The sequence below is a fragment of the Cetorhinus maximus genome, chromosome 16 (assembly GCF_964194155.1).
Source record: "Cetorhinus maximus chromosome 16, sCetMax3.hap1.1, whole genome shotgun sequence".
NCBI lineage: Eukaryota > Metazoa > Chordata > Chondrichthyes > Lamniformes > Cetorhinidae > Cetorhinus > Cetorhinus maximus.
Window position 1 is genome coordinate 84,278,529 of NC_135894.1, and position 24,179 is coordinate 84,302,707.

The 24,179-nt window shown below is 41.5% G+C and overlaps 1 protein-coding gene across 4 annotated transcripts in view; it reads left to right on the forward strand.

Moving 5' to 3' along the window:
* Positions 1 to 24,179, forward strand: part of cryzl1 (crystallin, zeta (quinone reductase)-like 1) — a 58,709-nt gene that overhangs the window by 32,532 nt on the left and 1,998 nt on the right. For all 4 annotated transcript variants that reach the window (XM_078560247.1, XM_078560246.1, XM_078560244.1 and 1 more), the window contains exons 9-12: positions 14,993 to 15,091; positions 17,092 to 17,210; positions 19,935 to 20,040; positions 24,042 to 24,087. In XM_078560247.1, the coding sequence (XP_078416373.1) occupies positions 14,993 to 15,091; positions 17,092 to 17,210; positions 19,935 to 20,040; positions 24,042 to 24,087 (370 nt within the window). The remainder of the gene's footprint in view (positions 1 to 14,992; positions 15,092 to 17,091; positions 17,211 to 19,934; positions 20,041 to 24,041; positions 24,088 to 24,179) is intronic.

Sequence of the window (24,179 nt, forward strand, 5' to 3'; positions counted from 1 at the left end):
CATACCATCTCCATAACAGAAATATGCAAGGGGTGGGAGGTTAAGGTCATTCCATCAAAGATATGTTTCTCGTGGAAACCGGCAAATATGTTTGCAAGAACTGGACCTGGAGAAGATTCCAAAAAGCAGGGGACAGGGTCTCAGAATTAGGGGTATGCTGTTTAGGACTGGGATGAGGAGGAATTTCTTCGGTCGGAGGATGATGACTCTTTGGAATTCTGTACCCCAGAGGGCTGTGGAGGCTCAGTCATTGAGTATGTTCAAGCAGAGATCGATAGATTTCTAGATGTTAAGGACATCAACAGATATGGGGATAGTGCAGAAAAATGGCATTGAGGTAGAAGATCAGCCATGAATAGTTTAATAGCAGGGCAGGCTTGAGGGTCTGAATGGCCTACTCCTGCTCCTATTTCTTATGTTCCTATGGAACATTGCCGGGGGGGTGGGGGGAGTGGAGGGAAATTAAATGAGTTACCTTTTTCTCCTGCCTCACTAATGAATATCCAGAGCACTATTGCTTCATAGCTAGTGATGTGATTTTAAATGCATTTTTAGCTGCTGAGTGCACTGAGAGAGTGTAGCCCCTGGGTTCAGTTCAAATGCAAACCAATCAAGTTTGTCTGAAAACATCTTTCCTGTTCCTGTACCACACACACCAAATTATAACCTGATTTGACCATCACATGGTTGACAACATCAGATTGCAATGTGCATTCTTCTTCAGGGATTAATTGCTTCAGAAGACCACATTTCCATTTGGTTCTCCTTACCGGAGCTGAATTTTGTCTTCCCTATCATTAGAACATTTATGATGGAATGGTTTAAAATAATCAACAATAATATTGAAGAGTAACGGGTGCCTTGAGAAGATCAATCAACTTTTATGTATCTTGTTATTTAAGTGACAGTGGGGCTAATTTTGATTGTGAAATGGGCAATAGTGAATCCACATCCCATTTTACATCGCTATCTGTTGAGAGAGATGCGAAACAGGCGGCTGAATCGCTATCATTCAAATTGAAAATTGCACCACTTGTTTCTATCTTAAAATTATTTTTCTCCCCTTTACTCTGTTAGAGAGCTACTGCATCTCACAATCGGAAACTGACACTGAACCTGCTCCCAACCAACTAATACCATTCTGCAGGTGGACACTAGAAGACTTGTGATCATGGCCTGGGGATAATTCTTCCCTTCATTTTTATTTGTATTCTGTGGAGAAGTACCTTGCTACTTTCCTATAGTTAAATATTTGTAGTCCAATTCTCAGTAGATCGGGTGATCACAGGTGTGAACTCTGCAACCCATATGTTCAGATGATCTCTTGAACAATGATATTGATATTCAAATGATCCATGAAGATGAGCAATATCCCCAAAATTATTTATTGCCATTATTCTGTGTATCTATTAAATATTAGAGAAAAAGAAGAAAAACTGTAATATGTAGCTACTATGATTCCTGTTGTGAAGGGAAATTGACAAAAGGAGATAACAGAACCTATTGATAAATATGAACTAAGTAGGTATAATTTTGTTTCTTTCAAAACAATGTGTGGAATAATTTTGCTGTTAGGATCTATCATAAAACCATGTGAATGCACTCTCAAACCATATACTTCCCAGTTGTCAAATTGCAGTTGTGCACAAGATGGAGACAAGATATTACATGGCGTCATCACACTGTCCTTTTTTCAATTCTGAGGCCTGAGTTCCAAGCCAGCCCACCCTGGGATAGAAGAATTATTTCTCTGCCTGCTTATAAGTCTTCAAATTTTTTGGAGAAATTTCAGACATACTTGAATGTAGAATGTGTTGTTGATAATACAGTATCTGTGGTACAAGTCAGAACATGATAACCCTTGGATTTTTGCCTCTCTCTTCTCCCTAGCACTCTTTGGATCTTGTATTTCTAATGCCGCCTTCCCATTCTTCCTTACCTGCCCTTAAGATGCGGGTAGTCACAACAAAACTCTGCCTTCCCAAAGAGCAGTCCTTCAGGATTATTATAAAGGATAGTATTCTGCATTTTTGTCAGTCTTAACCCAGCACTTGCAGGCAGCATCTAACATTGTGCAAGTTGAAACTACATTCCCAATTTCACTTAAAGAAGCTGAGAGGATGATGGCTGTGAGAGGCAAATTGTTGACAGAATGAAAGGAGGTTTCTACTGGATTTGATACTGCTAATCCTGATCTGGAAGTGCTTGATAGTGATATTTGAATCTAAACATTAGAATATGTTTTATTCCCCATTACCAAAACGTCTTGCTGTGATAGGCACAAGAAAACTGAAAACCTAGCGAGATGCTGACTAAGAGTGAGGCAAGTTCTCTGCAGATTTTGATGGAAGGTTCAGTGATGCTGATGCTTTAGAAGGCCAAGGGTAGATGGCTGAGTTTTCTGTTGTTTTAAATGGTCATTACCTGGTACTTGAAAATAATATCTGATGCTTGTGAGCCCGAGACTGGTTCTGATGTTGGCTGGACTGAGTTGCTTCATTATCTTAGGAACTGTGAATAGGACAGAATGCTGCCAAACAATTAGCGAAAAGCTGTACTCTCAATTTTGTGTTGGAGTAAAAATAAAGCAACTGAAGATAATTGAGCAGAGGATTCTGCTTGAATGCTGTCTTGAGGCTGTGAGACTGAGCCATGACAACCACAACCCTCTTTACATTTGCCACAACTTCATTCACTGTAGAATTTTCACCACGATCCCCACTGTCTTTAGTTTTGTTCATGTTCCTTGGGTGCTATGGTTTGTCAAATTTGCCTTGATTTCAAAGGCAGCTACTCTATCTTTTTGTGTCCATGTCTGGTTTAAGGCTATGATGAGGCCTGGAGCTAAGTGGCTTTGGTGGAGCCCTAACTCCAGATCAGTGAGTAGGTATTGATGAATAGGTGTTGCTTGGTGGCAGTATTGATAACTGCAGTGCTGGTGCAAAGAAAAACTACTTTTCAGTGATACTACCATTGGAGTGCAAATGCAACCTAACTTATCAGGCACGGTGCTGGCTTTGAAATTCTCTAAATCATCTGTACTTTTACCTTTTTGAATATTTACCTCTTGCATGTATCTAAAATATTTAAAGCATTTTACCTTTAATTTCACTGCCATTTTTATCTTTTAGAATTCTTCAAATTATCCTGTGTGTTTTAATATGATGTTTAAAATTTCAGCTATTCTCTTTCATAAACTCCTTTTTGCATTTCTGTCTCTTTTGGACTGTTGTAGTAAATTACTATTTTCTTCAGCATTCTCTCCCCTACTTTTTCACTATAGAATTGGTGTATTTTGTTTTTCTTCTTCCCATTTTAATTGATTTACAGCATTTGCCTATCTTGCATATTTAGCATTATAGTTTTCAAAGTTTCATTTCCCTTCAGATTTCCTCTTTTTCAGCTTGTCACTTCCTCTTTTGGAAGAGGAGTGTCTCAGTTAAAAAATACTGTCGTAAATTCCTAATTTTTGACTTCGTTTTTAGATTGCTGATAGCCAGATTATCTTAATCATGTTGTTATCACCAGTCTCTATAAGTTTCATAAGCTCTATCTACAGTACTATTCAGATCACTTGTAAGAATCTGATCTATATGTGAGTTACCCTTAGTCCTATACTTTTGCACATTGCATCAGATTGATTCTGTGGTCTCACTTCATTAAGACATTTCCAGTTTATATTTCATCAGTCTTCTGTTCTTACAACCTTGATGTTATGAAGTACACTTTATCACTTTCTAATATGCCAGGAGATGATATAAGTAAGTAGCTAAACTGCATTAAGTTCAAAGACTCAGTATTTATAACTTAATTCTGACATTTACACTGACATGAAATGGTCCATTTTAAGACTATAATCTGATTAAAGCATGAAAATGTCAAGTGACACACAGTCCATAGATTGCACAGTTAATAGCTGTTCATCTTGAATCTGCCATTGCAATTAAATAATGCTCTACTGCGCTCGTTTTCAAATTAAGGTGGTCTTAAATTTTGATATCTGTATTTATCATGCTTCAAGTGTGTGCACTAGTACTTCTGTATTTATAGCTTGCATGTCTTAACTTTTTTACTACTTTGATGGATCATTTTCCTGTTTCACTTTGTTCTTCCTTTTATTTCCTGTCTTTGCACTTGTGGCTGTATTTCCCAAGGCATCAGACAACCTTCGGTAGGTAAGTTATTGTTTCTGAGTAATGTGAAACATAATTTCAATGAAGCCTCTATGTCCTAAGCCAAGTTGACTACAAAAGCCAGAATGATTTTCTTCCCCTGGCCTTAGGTAGATTTGTCAGACTGTTAAATAATGCCCCATTTATAATATAGTGCTGTGCCAAAGGGAGTGGTGACTTTGGTAGCAATATTGTACTATCACTCAGGTGGTGCTGGGGCTTCTGAGGGAGTCAAGAAACTATCTTGGGGAATGGTATTCTAAGTCTCAGTAGAGACTTTGCTGGCCAGAATATTTTCTGACCAGAATTTAACTAAATAAATATGTTGAATTCCGTCTTTATTGTTTAGGATTATGGAATTCTATGGGGTTGTATTGCTGTTTTTTGAAAGCATTTCCTGATCCCATCCACTATTCCCCTGAAAACTGCAACTGTGGCCTTGCAAATAAGGAATCAAATTGTACACTGCCTATCCAGTAGGCATGCAATGCATTTTTTGGGCAGGACTTTGAACAGAAAATAAAAGTAATGATTGACTTTTAAATAATTGCACATGTCAGAGTGTTTATGTACTCGGTTTATCTGTTGCTGCAATGCTATGGAACCCAGCCACATAACATTGCAGAGTTCTGGCAAAATCAGTTCTAGCATATAAAGCAGACAGAAGTGCTTGGTGAGTGAATTGTTGAGGATGTGAAGTGCACTATGGCTGTGAGTGCACAATGGCTGTAAGAGCATTCAGTGATATACTGACATCAAACGGAATCATTAAGGAAGAAATAGCAGGGCTTCTAGAAAAGCTTAACGCAATCAGAGTCAATATGGTTTTGTGAAAGTGAAATAATGTTTGACAAATTTGCTAGAGTTCTTTGAGGATAGAGCAAGCAGAGTTGATAAAGGGGAACTAGTAGATGTAGTGTATTAGGATTTCCAGAAGGCATTTGATAAGGTACCATGTAAAAGGCACAAGATAGGAGCTCACAGCATTAGGATTGAGGATTGGTTAACACACAAAAGATAGAGTCGGGATTAATGGGTCTTTTTCAGGTTGGAAAGACGTAACTAGTGGAATGCCACAAGGATCAGTCCGGGGGCCTCAATTATTTACTATCTATATTAATGACTTGGAGGAGAGGGCAGAGTGTAATCTATCCAGATTTGCTGACAATACAAAAATACATGGGAGGGCATGCTGTGATGAGGACATAAGGAATCTGCAAGGGAATACAGATAGGTTGAGTGAGTGGGCAAAAACCTTGGCAGATGGAGTTTAATGTAGGAAAGTGAGAGGTCATGCACTTTGGTAGGAAGAATCAAAAGGCAGACTATTATTTAAATGGAGAGAGACTCCAAAAAAGTGCAGCACAGGGGGATCTGGGTGTTCTTGGAACACAAGAAGTTAGCATGCAGGTGCAGCAAGTAATTAAGAAGGCAACTGGAATTTTGGCCTGTATTGCTAGGGGGTTGGAGTTTAAAAATGGGAAGTCTTGTTCCGACTGTACAAGGTGTTGGTGAGGCCACCCCTGGAGTACTGTGTACAGTTTTGGTCACTGTATTTAAGAAAGGATATACTGGCATTGGAAGCAGTTCAAAAGAGATTCAAGAACAGCTAAACAGGCCTTTATACATTAGAGTTTAGAAGAATGAGGGGTGATCTTCTTGAAATGCACAAGATTCTGAGAGGGCTTGACAGGGTAGATGTTGAGAAAATGTTTCCACTAGTGGGGGAATCTCGAACTAGGGGACATAGTTACAGAATAAGGGGACACTCATTTAAAAATGAGATGCGAAGGAATTTCTTCTGAGGGTAGTGAATGTCTGGAATTCTCTAGCCTCCACAACTCTCTGGGGTAAAGTAGTTAAAGAGGAGGTAGATTTTTGAAATATCGGGGAGCTGGCACAAAAGAGTTGAGGCCTGGGGCAGATCGACCATGATCTTATTGAATGGTGGGGCAGGCTTGATGGGTTGAATGGCCTACTCCTGCTCCTATTTATTATGTTCTTAGCTAGTATAACAGAGAAACAAGGAAGATCTGTGGTGCAGAAGGAGGCCATTCAGCCCAATATGCCTTTGCTGCCAGAAAGGGGGCTACCCAGCCTAATCCTACATTCTAGCTTTTGGTCCGTAGGCCTGTAGGTTATGGTACTTCAGGTGCATCTCCAAGTACTTTTTTTAAATGCGATGAGGGTTTCTGCCTCTACCACCTTTTCATAGTGAGTTCGAGATCCCCACCACCCTAGGTGAAAAAATTCTCAATTATCCTCTGTTCCTTCTAACAATTAATTTTGAATCTGTGGTCCCTGGTTATTGACTTTTCTGGTAAGACAAAAAGGAGGAGGCGATGGCGTAGTGGTATTGTTGCTGGACTAGTAATCTGGAGACCCAGAGTAATATTCTGGGGACCCGGATTTGAATCTTGCCACGGCAGATGGTGGAATTTGAATTCAATAAAAATCTGGAATTAAAAGTCTAATGATAACCATGAAACCATTGTCAGTTGTTGTAAAAACCCATCTGGTTCACTAATCTTCAGGGAAGGAAATCTAACGTCCTTACATGATCTGGCCTACTTGTGACTCCAGACCCACAGCAGTGTGGTCGACTCTTATATGCCCTCTTGTTATGTCCTCAAAGTCTCAAAAAAGGAACAAAACCAGACAGACCACCCGGTATTGACCTAGGCACCGGAAATGACGATGGCAAACTCAACCCTGTTGAACCTTCAAAGTCCTCCTTATTAAGATCTGGAAAAAATTGGGAGAGCTGTCTCAGACTAGTCAAGCAACAGCCTCACATAATCAATCTCACGGAATCATATCTTGCAGATAATACCCCAGACACCACCATCCTTGGGTATGTCCTGTCCCACCGGCAGGACAGACCTAGCAGAGGTGGCGGCACAACGGTACACAGTCGGGAGGGAGTTGCCCTGGGAGTCCTGAACATCGACTCTAGACCGACCCCATGAAGTCTCATGGCATCAAACGTGGGCAAGGAAAGCGCCTGCTGATTACCACATACTGACCTCCCTTAGCTTATGAACATAACTTGGAGGAAACACTGAGGGTGGCACAGGCACAGAATGTCCATCACCAAGAATGGCTCAGTAGCACCACTGCTAATTGAGCTGGCCGAGTCCTAAAGGACATAGCTGCTAAATGGGGTCTGCGGAAGGTGGTGAGGGAACCAACAAGAGGGAAAAACATACTTGACCTCATCCTCACCAACCTGCTTGCCACAGATGCATCTGTCCATGACCAGTATCAGTCGGAGTGACCACTGCACAGTCATTGTGGAGATGTAGTCCTGCCTTCACATTGAGGATACCCTCCATCGTGTTGTGTGGCACAACCACCGTGCTAAATGGGACAGATTTCGAACAGATCTAGCAACTCAAGATTGGGCATCCGTGAGGCACTGTGGGCCATCAGCAGCAGCAGAATTGTACTCAAACACAATCTGTAACCTCATGGCCCGGCATATACCCCACTCTGCCATCACCACCAAGCCAGCGGATCAACTTTGGTTCAATGAAGAGTGCAGGAGAGCATGCCAGGAGCAGCACCAGGCACACCTAAAAATGAGGTGTCAATCTGGTGAGGCTATAACACCGGAATACGGCGTGCCAAACAGCATAAGCAGCAAGTGATAGACAGAACTAAGCGATCCCACAACCAACGGATCAGACCGAAGCTCTGCAGTCCTGTCCAGCAAAGTCATGAATGGTGGTGGACAATTAAACACCTCACTGGAGGTGGAGGCTCCACAAATATCCCAATCCTCAATGATGGGGGAGTCCAACATATCAGTGCAAAAGATAAGGCTAAAGCATTTGCTACAATCTTCAGCCAGAAGTGCAGAGTGGATGATCCAAGTTGGCCTCCTCCGGAGGCCCCCAGCATCACAGATGCCAGTCTTCAGCCAATTCGATTCACTTCACGTGATATCAAGAAACAGCTGAAAGCACTGGATACTGCAAAGTTTATGGGCCCTGACAGTATTCCAGTAATAGTACTGAAGACTTGTGCTCCAGGACTTGCTGCGCCCCTGGCCAAGGTGTGCCAGTACAGCTACAACACTGGTATCTACCCGGCTATGTGGAAAATTGCCCAGGTATGTCCTGTACACAAAAAGCAGGACAAATCCACCCGGCCAATTACCGCTCTATCAGTCTACTCTTGATCATCAGTAAAGTGATGGAAGGGATCATCAACAGTGCTATCAAGCGGTACTTGCTTAGCAATAACCTCCCGCTGATGCCCAGTTTGGGCTCCGCCAGGGACACTCAGTTCCTGACCTCATTACAGCCTTGGTTCAAACATGTGTTATGACCGAGCAGTTGGTAAAGCTGAGTTATTTAAAAATTCCAGAGGGAAACTTTAAACAACTGTCATAACCTATAATTTTAAGTGTTAAGTTTGAGATGTGACTCTAAATTCAGGAATCAGACCACCAGTTCTCTAGGTTTTACATTAAATTAAATGAAACATTTTATTAATTTATACAGGTTAAAATATATATATACACATGGCTACAAATTACTACTATCATAACTTTTAACAAATTCCCAAACTAACCTCCATTAAGGCAACAGCAACCCATAGACTTAACCAGACACCAGGCAAAGCATTTTCACCTTACGAATTCAACATGAGGTTCATTTCACTTTGGTTCCTGTGGAGGCTTACAGCTGCTTTTGAGCTCACATTGCCTCTGCACTACTTACACAACACTGCTGAAGTTATACCTAGCACCGCTCATTGAATATAAACTCTCATTGTACCACCAGCCTCTTCTAACAATAAAACCCTTTTCTTAGTACCAATTTTATTAGCAATATAAACATATTACATGGTCTCTGCTCGCTTGGTGCCAGAATTCACTTCACTTCTTGAAGGCTCTATTCAAAAAAATGCAAATACACTCTATCTCTCTTACATATCAAAACTAGTACAGATCAAAGCACCCAAACTAGCTGGCTTTAATCCAATTAAGCCACACCCACAGACTAGACCTCTAGTTTAAAAGAAAAACATTTTCCAATAATATATATATATATATATATATATATATATATAAATAGCTTCATGGCACATGGACAAAAGAGCTGAACTCCCGAGGTGAGGTGACAGTGGCTGCCCTTAACATCAATACCTCATTTGACCAAGTGTGGCATCAAGGAGTCCTAGCAAAACTGGAGTCAGTGGGAAGTGGTGGTGGTGGTGGGGAGGAGAATCTCTCCACTGGTTGGAGTCATACCTAGCACCAAGGAAGATGGTTGTGGTTGTTGGAGCTCAGTCATCTCAGCTCCAGGACATCACTGCTGGAGGTCCTCAGGGTAGTGTCCTCAGCCCAACCATCTTTATGTGGAGGGAGCAGAAATTACCTTTGATGTTTCTCTAAAACCAAAGTTTAAAATTTTAATCATGACCGATTTAGATTCTTCACACTCAAGTCACAAACAGTTCAAAGATTCCTGGCCCATTAAAACAGAATGATTGTTTACAGAAGACATATAATGGGGAGGGGGCAAGGTACAAAAGAGATTTGACTCCCAAACTCCCAGTGAAATTGATTTATTCAACCTCTGCAGAGTTTACTCCCTGAAGATATGCATTCATTCATTATTCCTTTTTTGTACTGTTACAGCAGTGCAAAATAAGCGTGTGTATCAGATAGCATTTGTTTATATCAAATAACGTATTACTGCGGCTATGAAAAAAGACAAACTGTGTTCAATTACTGTATTGTACAGATAAGAAAAAGAACTTGTGATTGTAAAATAGCCACACTTTAAGGCACATTCCAAATGAATAATTGGAAGTGCTCTTAAATGTCATTTGGAATGCTATTAAATCTAGTTAAAAATAACAATCTGACTTCCATCATTTTTTTTTTATATAGCAAAGGTAATTGTTTTAATTATAATGTTCTGCTATGCTTTTATTGATTTATAAGAAATATCAATTTTTAAAATTAACGGAATTTGTTCTGGTCGTGTTTCACCTGCAGCAAGTTAACTTGCACTTCCACCTGGCTAATTGGAATTTCACTACAGTTGTAAGTGAGTTAGTCCCAGGTCCACATTTCAGTTTTTTTATTAATTCATGGGATGTGGGCTTCGCTGGCTGGGCCAGGATTTATTGCCCGTCCCTAGTAGCCCTTGAGAAGATGGTGGTGAGCTGCTTTCTTGAACCGCTGCAGTCCATGTGATGTAGGTACACCCACAGTGCTGTTAGGAAGGGAGTTCCAGGATTTTGACCCAGCGACCAGTGAAGGAATGGCAATATATTTCCAAGTCAGGATGGTGAGTGACTTGGAGGGGAACTTCCAGGTGGTGGTGTTCCCACTTATCAGCTGCCCTTGTCCTTCAAGATGGTAGTGGTCGTGGGTTTGGAAGGTGCTATATAAGGAGCCTTGGTGAATTCCTGCAGTGAATCTTGTAGATGGCACACACTGCTGCTACTGTGCATCGGTGGTGGATGGAGTGAATGCTTGTGAATGTGGTGGCAATCAAACGGGCTGCTTTGTCCTGGACATTGTCAAGCTTCTTGAGTGTTGTGGGAGCTGCATTCATCCCAGGCAAATGGGGAATATTCCATCACACTCCTGATTTGCGCCTTGTAGATGGTAGACAGCCTTTGGGGAGTCAGGAGGTGGGTTACTCATCGCATGATTCCTAGCCTCTGACCTGCTCTTGTAGCCACAGTATTTATATGGCTAGCCCAGTTCAGTTCCTGGTTAATGGTAACCCCCAGGATGTAGGGGCAATGGTGGAATTCTCTCTTGTTGGAGATGGTCTTTATCTGACACTTGTGTGGCACAAATGTTACCTGCCACTTGTCAGCCCAAGCCTGGATATTTTCCAGGTCTTGCTGCATTTGGACATGGACTTCTTCAGTATCTAAGGAGTCGCGAATAGTGTTCAACATCGTGCAATCATCAGTGAACATCCCCATTTCTGACCTTATGATGGAATGAAAGCCATTGATGAAGCAACTGAAGATGGTTGGGCCGAGGACATTTACCCTGAGGAACTCCAGCAGTGATGTCCTGGAGCTGAGATGACTGACCTCCAACAACCACAACCATCTTCCTGTGACTCCAACCACTTGAGAGTTTCCCCCCTGATTTTCATTGACTCCAGGTTTGCTAGGGCTCCTTGATGCCACACTCGGCCTTGATGTCAAGGGCAGCCACTGTCACCTCACCTCGGGAGTTCAGCTCTTTTGTCGATGTTTGAACCAAGGTTGTAATGAGGTCGGGAGCTGAGTGGCCCTGGCAGAACCCAAACTGAGTGTCAGCGAGCAGGTTATTGCTAAGCAAGTGCCGCTTGATAACAGTGTTGATGACCCCTTCCATTACTTTACTGATGATGGAGAGTAGACTAATGGGGTGGTAATTGGCTGGGTTGGATTTGTCCTGCTTTTTACGTTCAGGACATACCTGGGCAATTTTCCACATAGCCGTTTAGATGCTAGTGTCGTAGCTGTACTGGGACAGCTTGGCTAGGAGCACGGCAAGTTCTGGAGCACAAGTCTTCAGTACTATTGCCGGAATATTGTCAGGGTCCATAGGCTTTGCACTATCCAGTGCCTTCAGCCAATTCTTGATATCACATGGAGTGAATCGCATTGGCAGAAACTGAACTGGGGACCTCCAGAGGAGGCCGAGATGGATCATCCACTCAGCACTTCTGGCTGAAGATTGGAGCAAATGCTTCAGCCTTATCTTTTGCACTGATGTGCTGGGCTTCTCCATCATTGAGGATAGGGATATTTGTGGAGCCTTTTCCTCCAGTGAGGTGTTATTTGTCCACCACCATTCACGACCGGATGTGGCAGGATTGCCGAGCTTAGATCTGATCCATTGGTTCTGGCATCGCTTAGCCCTGTCTATCACCTGCTGCTTATGCTGTTTGGCATGCAAGTAGTCCTGTGTTATAGCTTCACCAGGTTGACACCTCATTTTTAGGTATGTCTGGTGCTGCTCCTGGCATCCCCTCCTGCACTCTTCATTGAACCAGGGTTGATCCCCTGGCTTGATGGTAATGGTAGAGTGGGGGATATGCCGGGCCATGAGGTTACAGATTGTGGTTGAATGCAATTCTACTGCTGCTGATGGCTCACAGCGCCTCATGGATGCCCAGTCTTGAGTTGCTAGATCTGTTCGAAATCTATCCCTTTTAGTACAGTGGTAGTGCCACACAACATGATGGAGGGTATCCTCAATGTGAAGGCGGGACTTCGTCTCCACAGTGACTGTGCGGTGGTCACTCCTGCCGATACTGGTCATGGACAGATGTATCTGCGGCAGGCAGATTGATGAGGATGAGATCAAGTATGTGTTTCCCTCTTGTTGGTTCCCTCACCACCTGCTGCAGATCCAGTCTAACAGCTATGTCCTTTAGGGCTCGGTCAGTAGTGGTGCTACCGAGCCACTCTTGGTGATGGATATTGAAGCCTCCCACCAAGAGGACATTCTGCACCCTTGCAGTGCTTCCTCCAAGCGGTGTTCAACATGGAGGAATGCTAATCATCAGCTGAGGGAAGGTGATACGTGGTAATTAGCAGGAGGTTCCCTTGCCTGTGTTTGACCTGATGCCATAAGACTTTGAGATCCAGAGTTGATGTTGAGGACTCTCACAGCAACTTCCTCTCTAATGTATACCACTGTGCCGCACAACATGATGAAGCACGTCCTCAATGAGGAGGCTAGTCCAGTTCAGTTTCTGGCCAATGGTAAGCCCCCAGGATGTTGAAAATGGGGGATTCAGCGATGGTAATGCCTTTGAACATCATGGGGCATTAGTTGGTTAGATTCTCTCTTGTTGGAGATGGTCATTGCCCAGCACTTGTATGGCACAAATGTTAATTGCGACTTGTCAGCCTGAATATTGTCCAGGTCTTGCTGCATTTGGACATGATTCTTCACTGAAGCAGTTCGCGAATGGTACTGAGCATTTTGCAAGCAACAGCAAGCATTACAATTTCTGACCTTATGATGGACGGAAGGCCATTGATGAAGCAGCTAAAGATGGTTGGGCCTAGGACACTACCCTGACGAATTCCTGCAGTGATATCCTGGAGCTGAAATGACTGGCCCCCAACAACCATAGCCATCTTCCTTTGTGCTAGGTATGACTCCAACCAGCGGAGAGTTTTCCCCCTGATTCCCATTGACTCCAGTTTTGCTAGGGCTCCTTGATGCCACACTCAGTCAAATGCTGCTTGGATGTCAAGGGCAGTCACTCTCACCTCACCTCGGGAGTTGAGCTCTTTTGTTCATGTTTGAACCAAGGCTGTAATGAGGTCAGGAGCTGAGTGATCCTGGTGGGAATCCATCCTGAGCATCAGTGAGCAGGTTATTGCTAAGAAGTGCTGCTTGATAGCACTGTCAATGACCCCTTCCATCATTTTACTGATGATTGAGTAGACTAGCTGTTGAGAGGACAGGAGGATTATTGGGTAGACTGGATCTGAGACAACCAGCATAGCAAGAAGGGAAACTGTTTAGGTAGCAATTGGAAACGTGAGCTCACAAAAGGAGGCACAATTTCTACAAGATTTTTTTGCTATCTATACAAATGAAGATTTTCACACGTTTAAGGCTACCAATCCCTGTGATTGCAAATGTAACATTGCACTGTTTAAACAGCGACAAACTTTAAATCATTAAAATTGATGAATCTACATTTCAAGGAGACAGCAGTATGGTTGTAGTGCAGCACTGTACAAACATTTGAGTTAGTCAGTCAGACCTTGAGTTTGACCAGTGAAATTGAGACAGTAACCAAGCCAAGACCACTACATATTTTTGGCTTCAGTTCATTTCTTACTATTGTCTGGGGGGACACAATTTTAATAACTACAATACAGCATGAAAAATTCATATTTAATAAATGGCTGTACTATTTTAATAACTTACCTGTAATTATTGAATTTATTCTAATCAATGAATCATTAATGTTAGTTAACCAAGCCATGTTGTTATTAACCTGGCTAAATGATTTGTAATATTTTATCCTATGAAAATAATAACCTACACTGGTATCATGCAAATAACATGTAATTTGATTAATCCCACTTATCAGTGCCTGTGTCTGCTGTTTGAAGCTTTTTGCAATTAGTGGCAGAGACCAATAAGAGGAATGCTAAATCTTAACCTAGACATCGATCAACTGTTTTTACTTTTACTGAATGAAGTTGGTTTATGAAATGGATAATGTTGTCTTTTAATTTCAGAAAATTTATTTGGATGCACAACAGAAATGCATAATTCAAAAGTACAGCCATTGTTGTTTTCTTGTTGACTGGAAACATCAATCAGAATGGAAAACCAAAGCAAAATACTGCAGATGCTGGAAATCAAGTAAAAACAAAGCACTAGAAACACTCTCTGAGGAAGGGTCTGAAGAGCTGTGAAGAAGTCATACGGACTCGAAACATTAACTGTTTTTCTCTCCACAGATGCTGTTAGACCTGCTGAGCTTTTCCTGCATTTTCTGTTTTTGTTTCAGATTTCCAGCATCCCCAGTATTTTGCTTTTATGCTAGAAATACTCAGCAGGTCTGGCAGCAGCCGTGGAGAGAGAAACAGCGTTAATATTTCAGGCTATGACCTTTCGCCATAACTAGTCACAGAACTAAAACGTGAACCCTGTTTCTCTCTCCACAGATGTTGCCTGAACTGCTGAGTATTTCCAGCATTTTCTGTTTTCAAAATGTTGCCAATCAGAATGATATGTTTTCCAGTTTTTCCATTATTGAGAATGCTGTCATTAGAACAATCAAACTAATTTGTTTTCTGCTCTTTCACAGCCAGGGTTATCAACTTGTCTGATGGGAAGGTTGACCTTGTGGACAGTTGTTTAGAAGAAACAGGTGGCCTGGGTGTGAACATTGTGGTGGACTGTGGAGGTTTGTACTGTGTGTAATAAGCACCAATCATTTCTTTTTTTGAAGGTTCTCTATTTAACCATATATTTTGGTTATTATAAAGTCTTCCATCAATGTTTCATAACATTATGAAACTTTAAAAATATATGTTTTCCCTTTAGTTCTCTCTTTTTTCTATCCTGATGCCATTGCCCCGTGGCTACAGTGCAGTTCCATTGATACCAGTTGCCATTTGCTACCTTATCCAAGTGGCTGTTATTCACATGCAAACTGTGAGACAAGAAGTTTAGCCGGGCTTTCTGAATGTAAAGGGAATCAAACCTGATCCAGCCCTTACCAGCATCCGCAAATAGGCACTTCCAGTATGGTTCAGTTGGGTACAGAAACCCAAGTTGTTTCTTCCCTCCCCACCCCAGCCCCCCACCCCCACTCACACAACCCAACCGTAGGGCGTTGCAGCCAATTAATAGCAGTCTCTAACCTTGCCATAGCTAATATCAGCAAACTGGGCACTGACCAGAAATCAAACTGGAAGTTTCATTGTCTGTGTGGCTCATTGAGACAACTAAAAGGTTGCTTTTTAAATAACTTCCTAATTCAAAGGATTGGTCCATATGTTACTAATTATGTTTGGGTTTTATAGCCGTGTGTAAATGTAGTAATTGTGATTTAAATCCTTGCCCACTGAGACTGCCCAGATTTTAACCACTACAGCTTGTGGTTAAGAACTGTTTTTGATTTTAAAAAAAAGACGGTTGCATTTCTTTTTGTTCCAAAGATCAGTGAAAATGGATGATGGGGGTGGGGGTGCGGAATTATTATCAAACTAATTTTGTTTTATTCCAGTTTGCTTCATTTTCCCCCTCTCAACTCCATTCCAGAAATGACTATTCCAAGAATATTTTCTAAGAATATACAGGTCCTGCTACACCCCATGATATAAATTCAGTTTAGAATTTTTCTTATTTCTACACGGCAGTTAGAATTTCCATTGAATTGAGCCTAACCAAACTCCAGATTCTTGTAAGCATCGGAGAGAAAGAAGAGACTACCAACCATCAGTCATGACTGGATTCCAACCCACTCAGCTGATGTATAGTTGCCTTCATTATGCTAACAAGCTGATTTAATGTTGCCAAGTTTTATGGTTCCATTTTGGAAAACACGTTAACACATACTAATATTCAGCACATTACTGAACAATCTATTGTTGGATAAGCAAGTCAGCAGGTGAGCACAAAGGAGGAAAAATCTAACTATTAATTTGGCAAAAAAGACATTAAATGTTATTTTCTACTCTTTTATTGTTAATGGACAGGAAATGTGGTGTGTTTCTTTCCAGAATTCTATGACGCATCTCCACATTGAGCATAGGATTGAGCAAACTATTGAAGTGTATTGTTATAATTGCAGTTTAGATTTCCTTTTTAAAGTAAGTCCTCTTTTGATCCTGGATAACATTTGTTTGAACAAGATATACTAGCAGTGATGGAGGTGCATTTACATTGGTGTGTCAAAATTCTTTTTATCAGAATGTATAGGAATCTCAGTCTTACAACTAGGGGAAGTTGTGAAAGATGAAAATTTGGGCTGTGAGTCATCTCGGGTCATAGAACAGAGTGATACTGGGAGAAGATTAGCTACCCACCCTGTTCACCAGGCACAGGTGTGTGGAGTGCAAAAGCTCTTTTCAAAAATAAACTAGCTCAAAGCTGCAAGTTTAGTATTCCTTTAAATTGGATACAGTCCTTTTATATTTTTTTTAAAAAGTAGGTTCTATAATAATTAAGCTTAATGTTGCAAACCTAGGGATTAAAACTCCTCTTCCATAATTTTAGCACAAAACATGAAATCTAATTTTCTCATGCCAACTTTTTTGCTAACGTGGAGGATTTCACTCAGTGATCTTACGTGTTTAAAAATGAATCAATCCTTGTTTTCTTAGTCTCGTTTATCTGCTGTTGTCAGTTAAGCTGTGACGGTATAAACAGTGTGCACTTTGATATTTTATTGTGTTACAGTGCAGCTCTACAGCAAGGAAGATGAGCCAGCTGTCAAACGGCATCTCCCACATAAACATGACATCCTCAGTCTTCTGGCTGTTGCAGGTCACTGGGTAACAACAGAGGAGAATCTGCAGGTAGTCTAAGAAGCTTACACCATACAGCTCATTTGTAACTTGTCAATGTAACACTGTTCACCAGTATTTAGGACATTAAACTTCATATGCAATCCAATCATTTATGTCATTCCCAAAAGTTCCTTTCTCTGCTCTTATTTTTAGTTTTTCTAGAGAGAGAATGGAAACCCAACTATTAAGTTACAAAATTTTTCATAACAATTATATTGCAAGTTGGAATGAAAACAAATAGGGGGTGGGGAATGTGATTTAATATCTTTGATTTTTTTTTTTAAATTCTTAATATACTTCAGTTACTAATGCATAAAGTGAAACCTACAACCTTAAATCCTGATGTACAAGTTATATTTCCATGTCTGTTTTTGTGACTTGTAAGCACAGGGCAAGGCCTTACATGCAGGTATGTCCCAAAACAGGAATGCTTCCTTCGATTAACATTAATATCCTAGCTTGTTTTAACAAGTTTTATAAATGAATACATGAGGCTCATTGGAAATATTTTCCATGATCTAATCTCCCAAACAGTATCTTTATGCATAGTGGATGTCTGTTGTATATTAAATTTGGGACCCAAGATCACATTTCAGTGATCATAGTAACCTTGCCCCTAAGGGCTAAACCATTATAGTACCAGTTATGCATTAGGCTGTACTGTATTAGGATTGTTCATTTTAAGGGTGTCACATCTACCCTGTCATATACTGACTCTCTGTGGCATCCCATACAGCAGGACTGTTTTTATAATTGTCCAGTCATAAAATAGCACAGATTTATGCTCTTAATCATCTCTGCTCCAAAAAATTGCTTTGTTTACATTTTTAGATCCATCATGTTTGAGTTCACCAACATAATTTGGTGGAATGTACCGTGGAACATTCCCAAACATCACTTTCCTCCACATCCACATCAGATAAACAGAATGTTCTGTCCTAATGGGAGGAAAGAACAGCACTCTCTCTTCCCCACCCCACTGAGCATAATTGCATGTCCCCTTTCTTCATTCTTCACTCTGTATTCTTCCCCCTCTTCCCCCCTCCCCCTCTTCCTCTCCCCCCACTCCCCCTCTTTTCCCCCCCCCGCCTCCCCCAACTCTTTAACCCAGTTGATCTGAATACTACACTTTTTGTCTTGGCTCTCTAAATGCAACACAACAGGAGATCAACTAGTTTTTAATAAAATAGCTTTAAAACCACTACGCTACTAACTGGTACAGTATGTGATTCAAATTAGTTGCTTGTAACTACAGAAGGAACCAATTTCCATGTTACTCCCCCCCCCCCCCCCCCCCCCACCACCCATGCTTGGGGATGAAGATATTGCATGTAAAATATAACTTAATAAATAAGATTCTATAGAAACTAAATGTAATTGATATGTTTTTGTCAAACAAAGATGTTCCCTTGATATTTGGATCGCCTGCTTGCAATTTAGGGTCTACTTCCAATAACCCTCTTCATCTTGCTTCCTCTCCACTTCCACACACTAATTGTTTTCTCTAAATTTGGGCATCCCCATTCCTAATCTTCTGGCAATGATCCTTTGTACGTTAGACTTTTAAGTTCCTGTACATCAGATGCAGATGTTCAACTTTTAAGTTACATTGGCTGTGCTCTGTTTTCAGTTAGCCTTTCAGTAGCATTCTGGTTATGTTACAGGATAAATAATCTAGAGGCCTGGATGAATAGCCAAGGAATGTGACCATACATTTTTAGGATTTGACCATTTAAAAAGAAAGCTAAAAATAAAAATTTGGTTTTGATTGTTGTAAAGTCCCAAATGGGTCACTAATAGCCTTCACAGAAGGAAACCTTGCCATCCTGACCTAATCTGTGACTATATACATGACTCCATCCCAGGCCAATGTGTGTCTCTTAACTGCGCTCTAAAGTGGCTTAGCAAGCCATTCAGTTGTATCACCACAAGGGCAACTGGAACAAACTTGCGCACACACACACACACACACACACACACACACATACGCACAAACACACACACACACACACATACGCACACACACAGATACGCACGCACATACACACACACATACGCACGCACATACACACACACATACGCACACACACACATACGCACACACAGACGCACGCACACACAGACGCACGCACACACAGACGCACGCATACATGCATGCGCACACACGCACGCGCACACGCACGCGCGCATACGCACGCACGCACACATACACGCACACACATACGCACGCACACATACGCACGCACCACATACACGCACACGTGCACGCACACATACGCACGCACACGTGCACGCACACATACGTGCACGCACGCACACTTACGTACACGCACACACACACGCACGCATACGCACGCACGCATACGCACGCACGCATACGCACGCACGCATACACACGCACACGCACGCACACACACATACACACACGCGCACACACACTTCTCGCAAGGGTCACTGGATAGTGATCAGGAGAGGACAATTTTCCCCCTTTTGACATGGGTGCCGAAGCCAATTGTAGCATTTCTAATACCATTAAATCAACTAAATTGGCACGCATCAGGAAATCAAACTTGTGACCATCCAGGTGATAAACAGCTAAGCTATTTGGGGAGCAAGCAGAAATTTTAGTGAAGATTTAAAGCATGCAAAAAGCTGCCATATTTGGTTGATTTTATGATTATTAAATTATAATTTTGTATCTCTTTTTAAACCAATTAATTTCTACTTTTGCAGCTTGACCCACCAGATAGTCAATTTCTATTTCATAAAGGAGCAACCATTTCATTCCTGAATGAAGAAGTGTGGCAACTATCAAACATGCAACAAGGGAAGTACCTGCGTATCCTTTTCTGGTACTCTTTAGAGGATTTGAGGCACTTAAGTAAACATTACACAATGACCCTTAGGAATTGAATAACAAGGCCTATATCTTTACAGTACACATACAGATATTTCTATTGATGTTCATAACCCACATTAAAAACTATAATTTTGCTATATAAAACTGTGAACTCTGATCAGAAGTATCTCAGTAGGTTTGATCATGTAACAGTTGCCTGCAGTTTGCCAATGTTATCGCATTTTCCTTAAGAAGGTAGGGTTCCCCTGTGATAGGGTATCTTTGCTCCCCGATGAGGCTATAAAAACTCTGTTATTTACACTGGCAAGGGCAGTCTGGATATCGGGAAATTTCTGTACCCTAGGAATGGTCCCTGGGTGGTGCAGTCTTGGCTCTCGATGCCCACCACCCTCTCCCCCACCCCACAGGAGTAGCACTTCCCGATTTGATCCCATACCACCACTTGGCTGTGCAAAGGAGCAATTCACGTACAGCCACACCCCCTTCCTCTCTCCACATCCTCCTTTTCTGATATTTAGAAAATGTAGAAAAACATACGGCACAGAAGGAGGCCACTCTGCCCATCGGTTGTGCTGGCCAAAAAGCAAGCCATCCAGCCTTTTCCAGCACTTAGTCCTGTAACCTTCAGGGACCTCAGGTGTATATCCAGACACCTTTTAAATGAGTTGAGGGTTTATGCCTCTACTACCTTTTTTAGGCAGAGTTCCAAACCCCTGCCACTCTCTGGGTGAAAAAAAAAAATTCCTCATCTTCCCTCTAATTCTTCTACCAATCATTTTAAATCCATGCCCCCTAGTCACTGCCCTCCCTGCTAAGGGAAATAGGTACTTCCCATTCACTATCCACGCGCCTCATAACCTCATATGCCTCAGTCAGATCTCCCCTTGGCTGCCTCTGCTCCAAGGAAAACAATCTCAGCTTATCCAATCTTTCTTCGTAGCTGCAATTTTCCAGCCCTGGCAAAAAATATCAAAGGTAGTCAATTCTTTATAACTCAGACAAAAATAGAAAATGCGGGAAGCACTCAACAAGTCAAACGACATCTGTAATCTGGAAGGATTGGCAACCCTGCCATACACACAGGCAATACGTGTGGAAAGGAGGGAATTTAAATGCCATTTCGCCTTCCACTTCAATGAAAAGTGGCAGGGAAAAAATACATTCACAGTGGGGCAAAATAATTCAAACTGCGGTCCTTACCACTACAGTGAACTGATAATTCCCTCACAGTTAAATTCCAGCCATAAGAAAATAAGTAGCACAAATAGGGAGAAGGCAAATTTTTAAAAATTGTTTAGAATATCAGATTTATCAGTCTTGTCTAAAATAGTTACTGCTAGAACCGAAAACACATAGCCATTACTTGGGAACTTTCCTGTGTGGAACTCGGAGACTCTAACATAGTCAGGCTTGCTATTAGAAATTTGTCATCACCCGATGCCTACCGGTCAAAGCTCTGCCTCCTCTCATTGGGTTCACCGACACAGCCTGTTAACTGAACTCCTATTTTCCCCCAGGAAATGTTATCTATCTTCAGTTCCAGGAGACTTCAGGGCAATGCAGGAGGGTTGGCAGCCCTAAATGTACAATTCAGCAGATAGAAACCATTCTACATTCCATGTATGATAACTTCAATTTCCTTTTGTATGATCTGTTACAAATTTAAACATTTGCTTACATTTTTACCTAGTTAAAAGAATTGTAATCGCCAATCTGGTTATCCAGTTCCCTCTGTTTCTATTGAATATACTGGATGTCTGGGTTTCACTTTTTTTGCCCCACTGTTTATACTATTTTCCCATCTAGGTTATACATCATTTACTGTCTTACTTTTTGTTAACACCAATTCAACATGCAGTCATGTCCAGGGAGTATGAAATGGCCACTTTGAGGATTAATTTCAAGCTGGTCTTTTTCACTCATAGTACCTTCAGCACTAAGTTGTGAAATGCCAGCGTTGCACTCCTTTCAGCACTGTAGGCATCTCCCTCCCATTGGTGCTAACAAGGAGTGAAAAATCTGAAAGCTATTGGTAATCGCCCAGTGGAGTGTCAAATCAAACTGTCATCAGCGAGAGCTCTGTTTCCAGTTACAGGCGGTGGGAAAATCCAATCTAGTTCATCTAACCTGTAATGTCAGAGACTCCTCCAGATTTGCCCAGTTTATGCCTTTGCAATTTCTTGCACTGACCTTGTTCATCTCCAACAAACAAGATGCAGAGTTATGTATTTTTTTAATCCCTTAAGTGTATATGTCAAAGAAATAGATGCAACTGGAGTGTATTGACTCGTGTTGCAACAATTGGACCTCTTATTCATTGACTTAGCTGCCTGTTCAACACTTTAAGTTTCTTCACGTATTAATGCAGTTACGTACAGAGCTGAGTGCTGAGAGACCCTGGGGAATGGTGATTATAATGAAGTTATTAAACCATGTGTGCTTCAACAAAGAAGTTTGCAGCCATTCTCACCCGTAAGCATTTTCCAATGCTGTAGTACAATGCAGTGGTGCTGAACAAATGTAAAACAAAGGTGGGTTGGGAAGAGTAGCCTTAATTGGCATGGTTCCACTCTAACTTGACTCTGATATTACACATACCTCTGACTCAGAAAAGAGGATACATAATGCTTAAATACATGCACAGAATTCTGCTCTATGGTTTTGAATGATGTTTAAACTTTAATAATTGTAATGCACACTCTAAGCACTTAAGGGTTATTTTAAGCTTTAGAATTCCTCGATCTGAACTGCAGTTACCCACTCCGTGCGGTTTCATACCTGATAGCCAAAACTGCCTCAGTTCAGCTTTGGTCTCGATTGTACTGCATACTTTGTGTTGCTATGAAGCCAAAACCATTCAGTATTCAGAATGTGCAGTGTAACTAGGCTATAAATTCTCAGCTTTACCAAATTTGTGGTGGGAGGGGTCAAATACAGACATATGGACAGATATTACCCAAACTTTTGTATATACAGTAAAATTTCAGAATATTTTTGCATCTATTCTATCAGTAACTGTTCCGTTACTAATTCAAATTAAAATTGGTTCCCTGATTGTTGTTCTCATCGTGTCAATGCTAGTTTAAAAGTTGTGAATTTTGTGGTAGCAAAGCAAGTCCTTGTTTTTCTAAAGAATATAATAATCCCTGAAGACTTTGCTCAGTGTTCCACTTATCCTTTTCAATAGACAAGCAGTTAGCTACATTAACCTCATCTTTTCCCCATTTTTCTGCAAATCTTCTCCTCTCCCTGGTGAAGATGTTGGCTCCTTGCTGGGATATTTTCCTATGCCTGCCAGTACCCATGTGGATATTCACATTGTGAGATTCTGGATGGGAAGCAGCAGGCTGCCCAATTGCAGGAAGCATTGCAATCAAGCATAGGCCTATTGGATAGCTATCGGGACCACAGCCAGCCGCCCTCCCCACTCCCACCCCTCATTCCCCTCCCATCTACCCATCAACTCCCAGCCCAATAACTGTTTTGATGGGCCGATGGGGCTTTTTCTGTGCTGTAGACCTCTATGACTCTGTTTATTGCAGCCATTTGTAGTATGTTTACTTCCACCTCCACTGACATTAACGGGCTCAGCACAGATCAAAGATCAAACCTGTGACCTTTGGGGTAATCTGCTTTGGCTCAGCTAGCCACTGACTTAATTTAACATTGTAGACTGGCACAGTGGCTCTGGCACTTTAACAAGTTTCTCCCCGTTTTCCACCCCCACCCCCTGTAAAATATTTTCACAATAATCTCACAAGTTTAGGCCATGCAAATCAGACCAATGAGGAGAACAATTCTGGAACTGTGGAATAGCTATCATTACAAAACACCCAGTGTTGGCAATCTGATTTTAAAAACACAAACTGTTTAGAAACAAGGAAATTACATAGATGAAAGAATTTTGTATATTTTATCCACTGTTTGTCATTTCACGTATCATTACATGCAGCTTATTACGCCTGAATGCCATTGCCTAGATATTTTGAAGGATGTAATGGAGAAGCTGTCCATTGGAACCTTTCGGTAAACATTTTGATATTTGCTGTAGCCATTCCTGGGGCTGAATTTTATGGTCCACCCACAGGTGGGTGGACCTGTAAATTAGGGCACCGTGC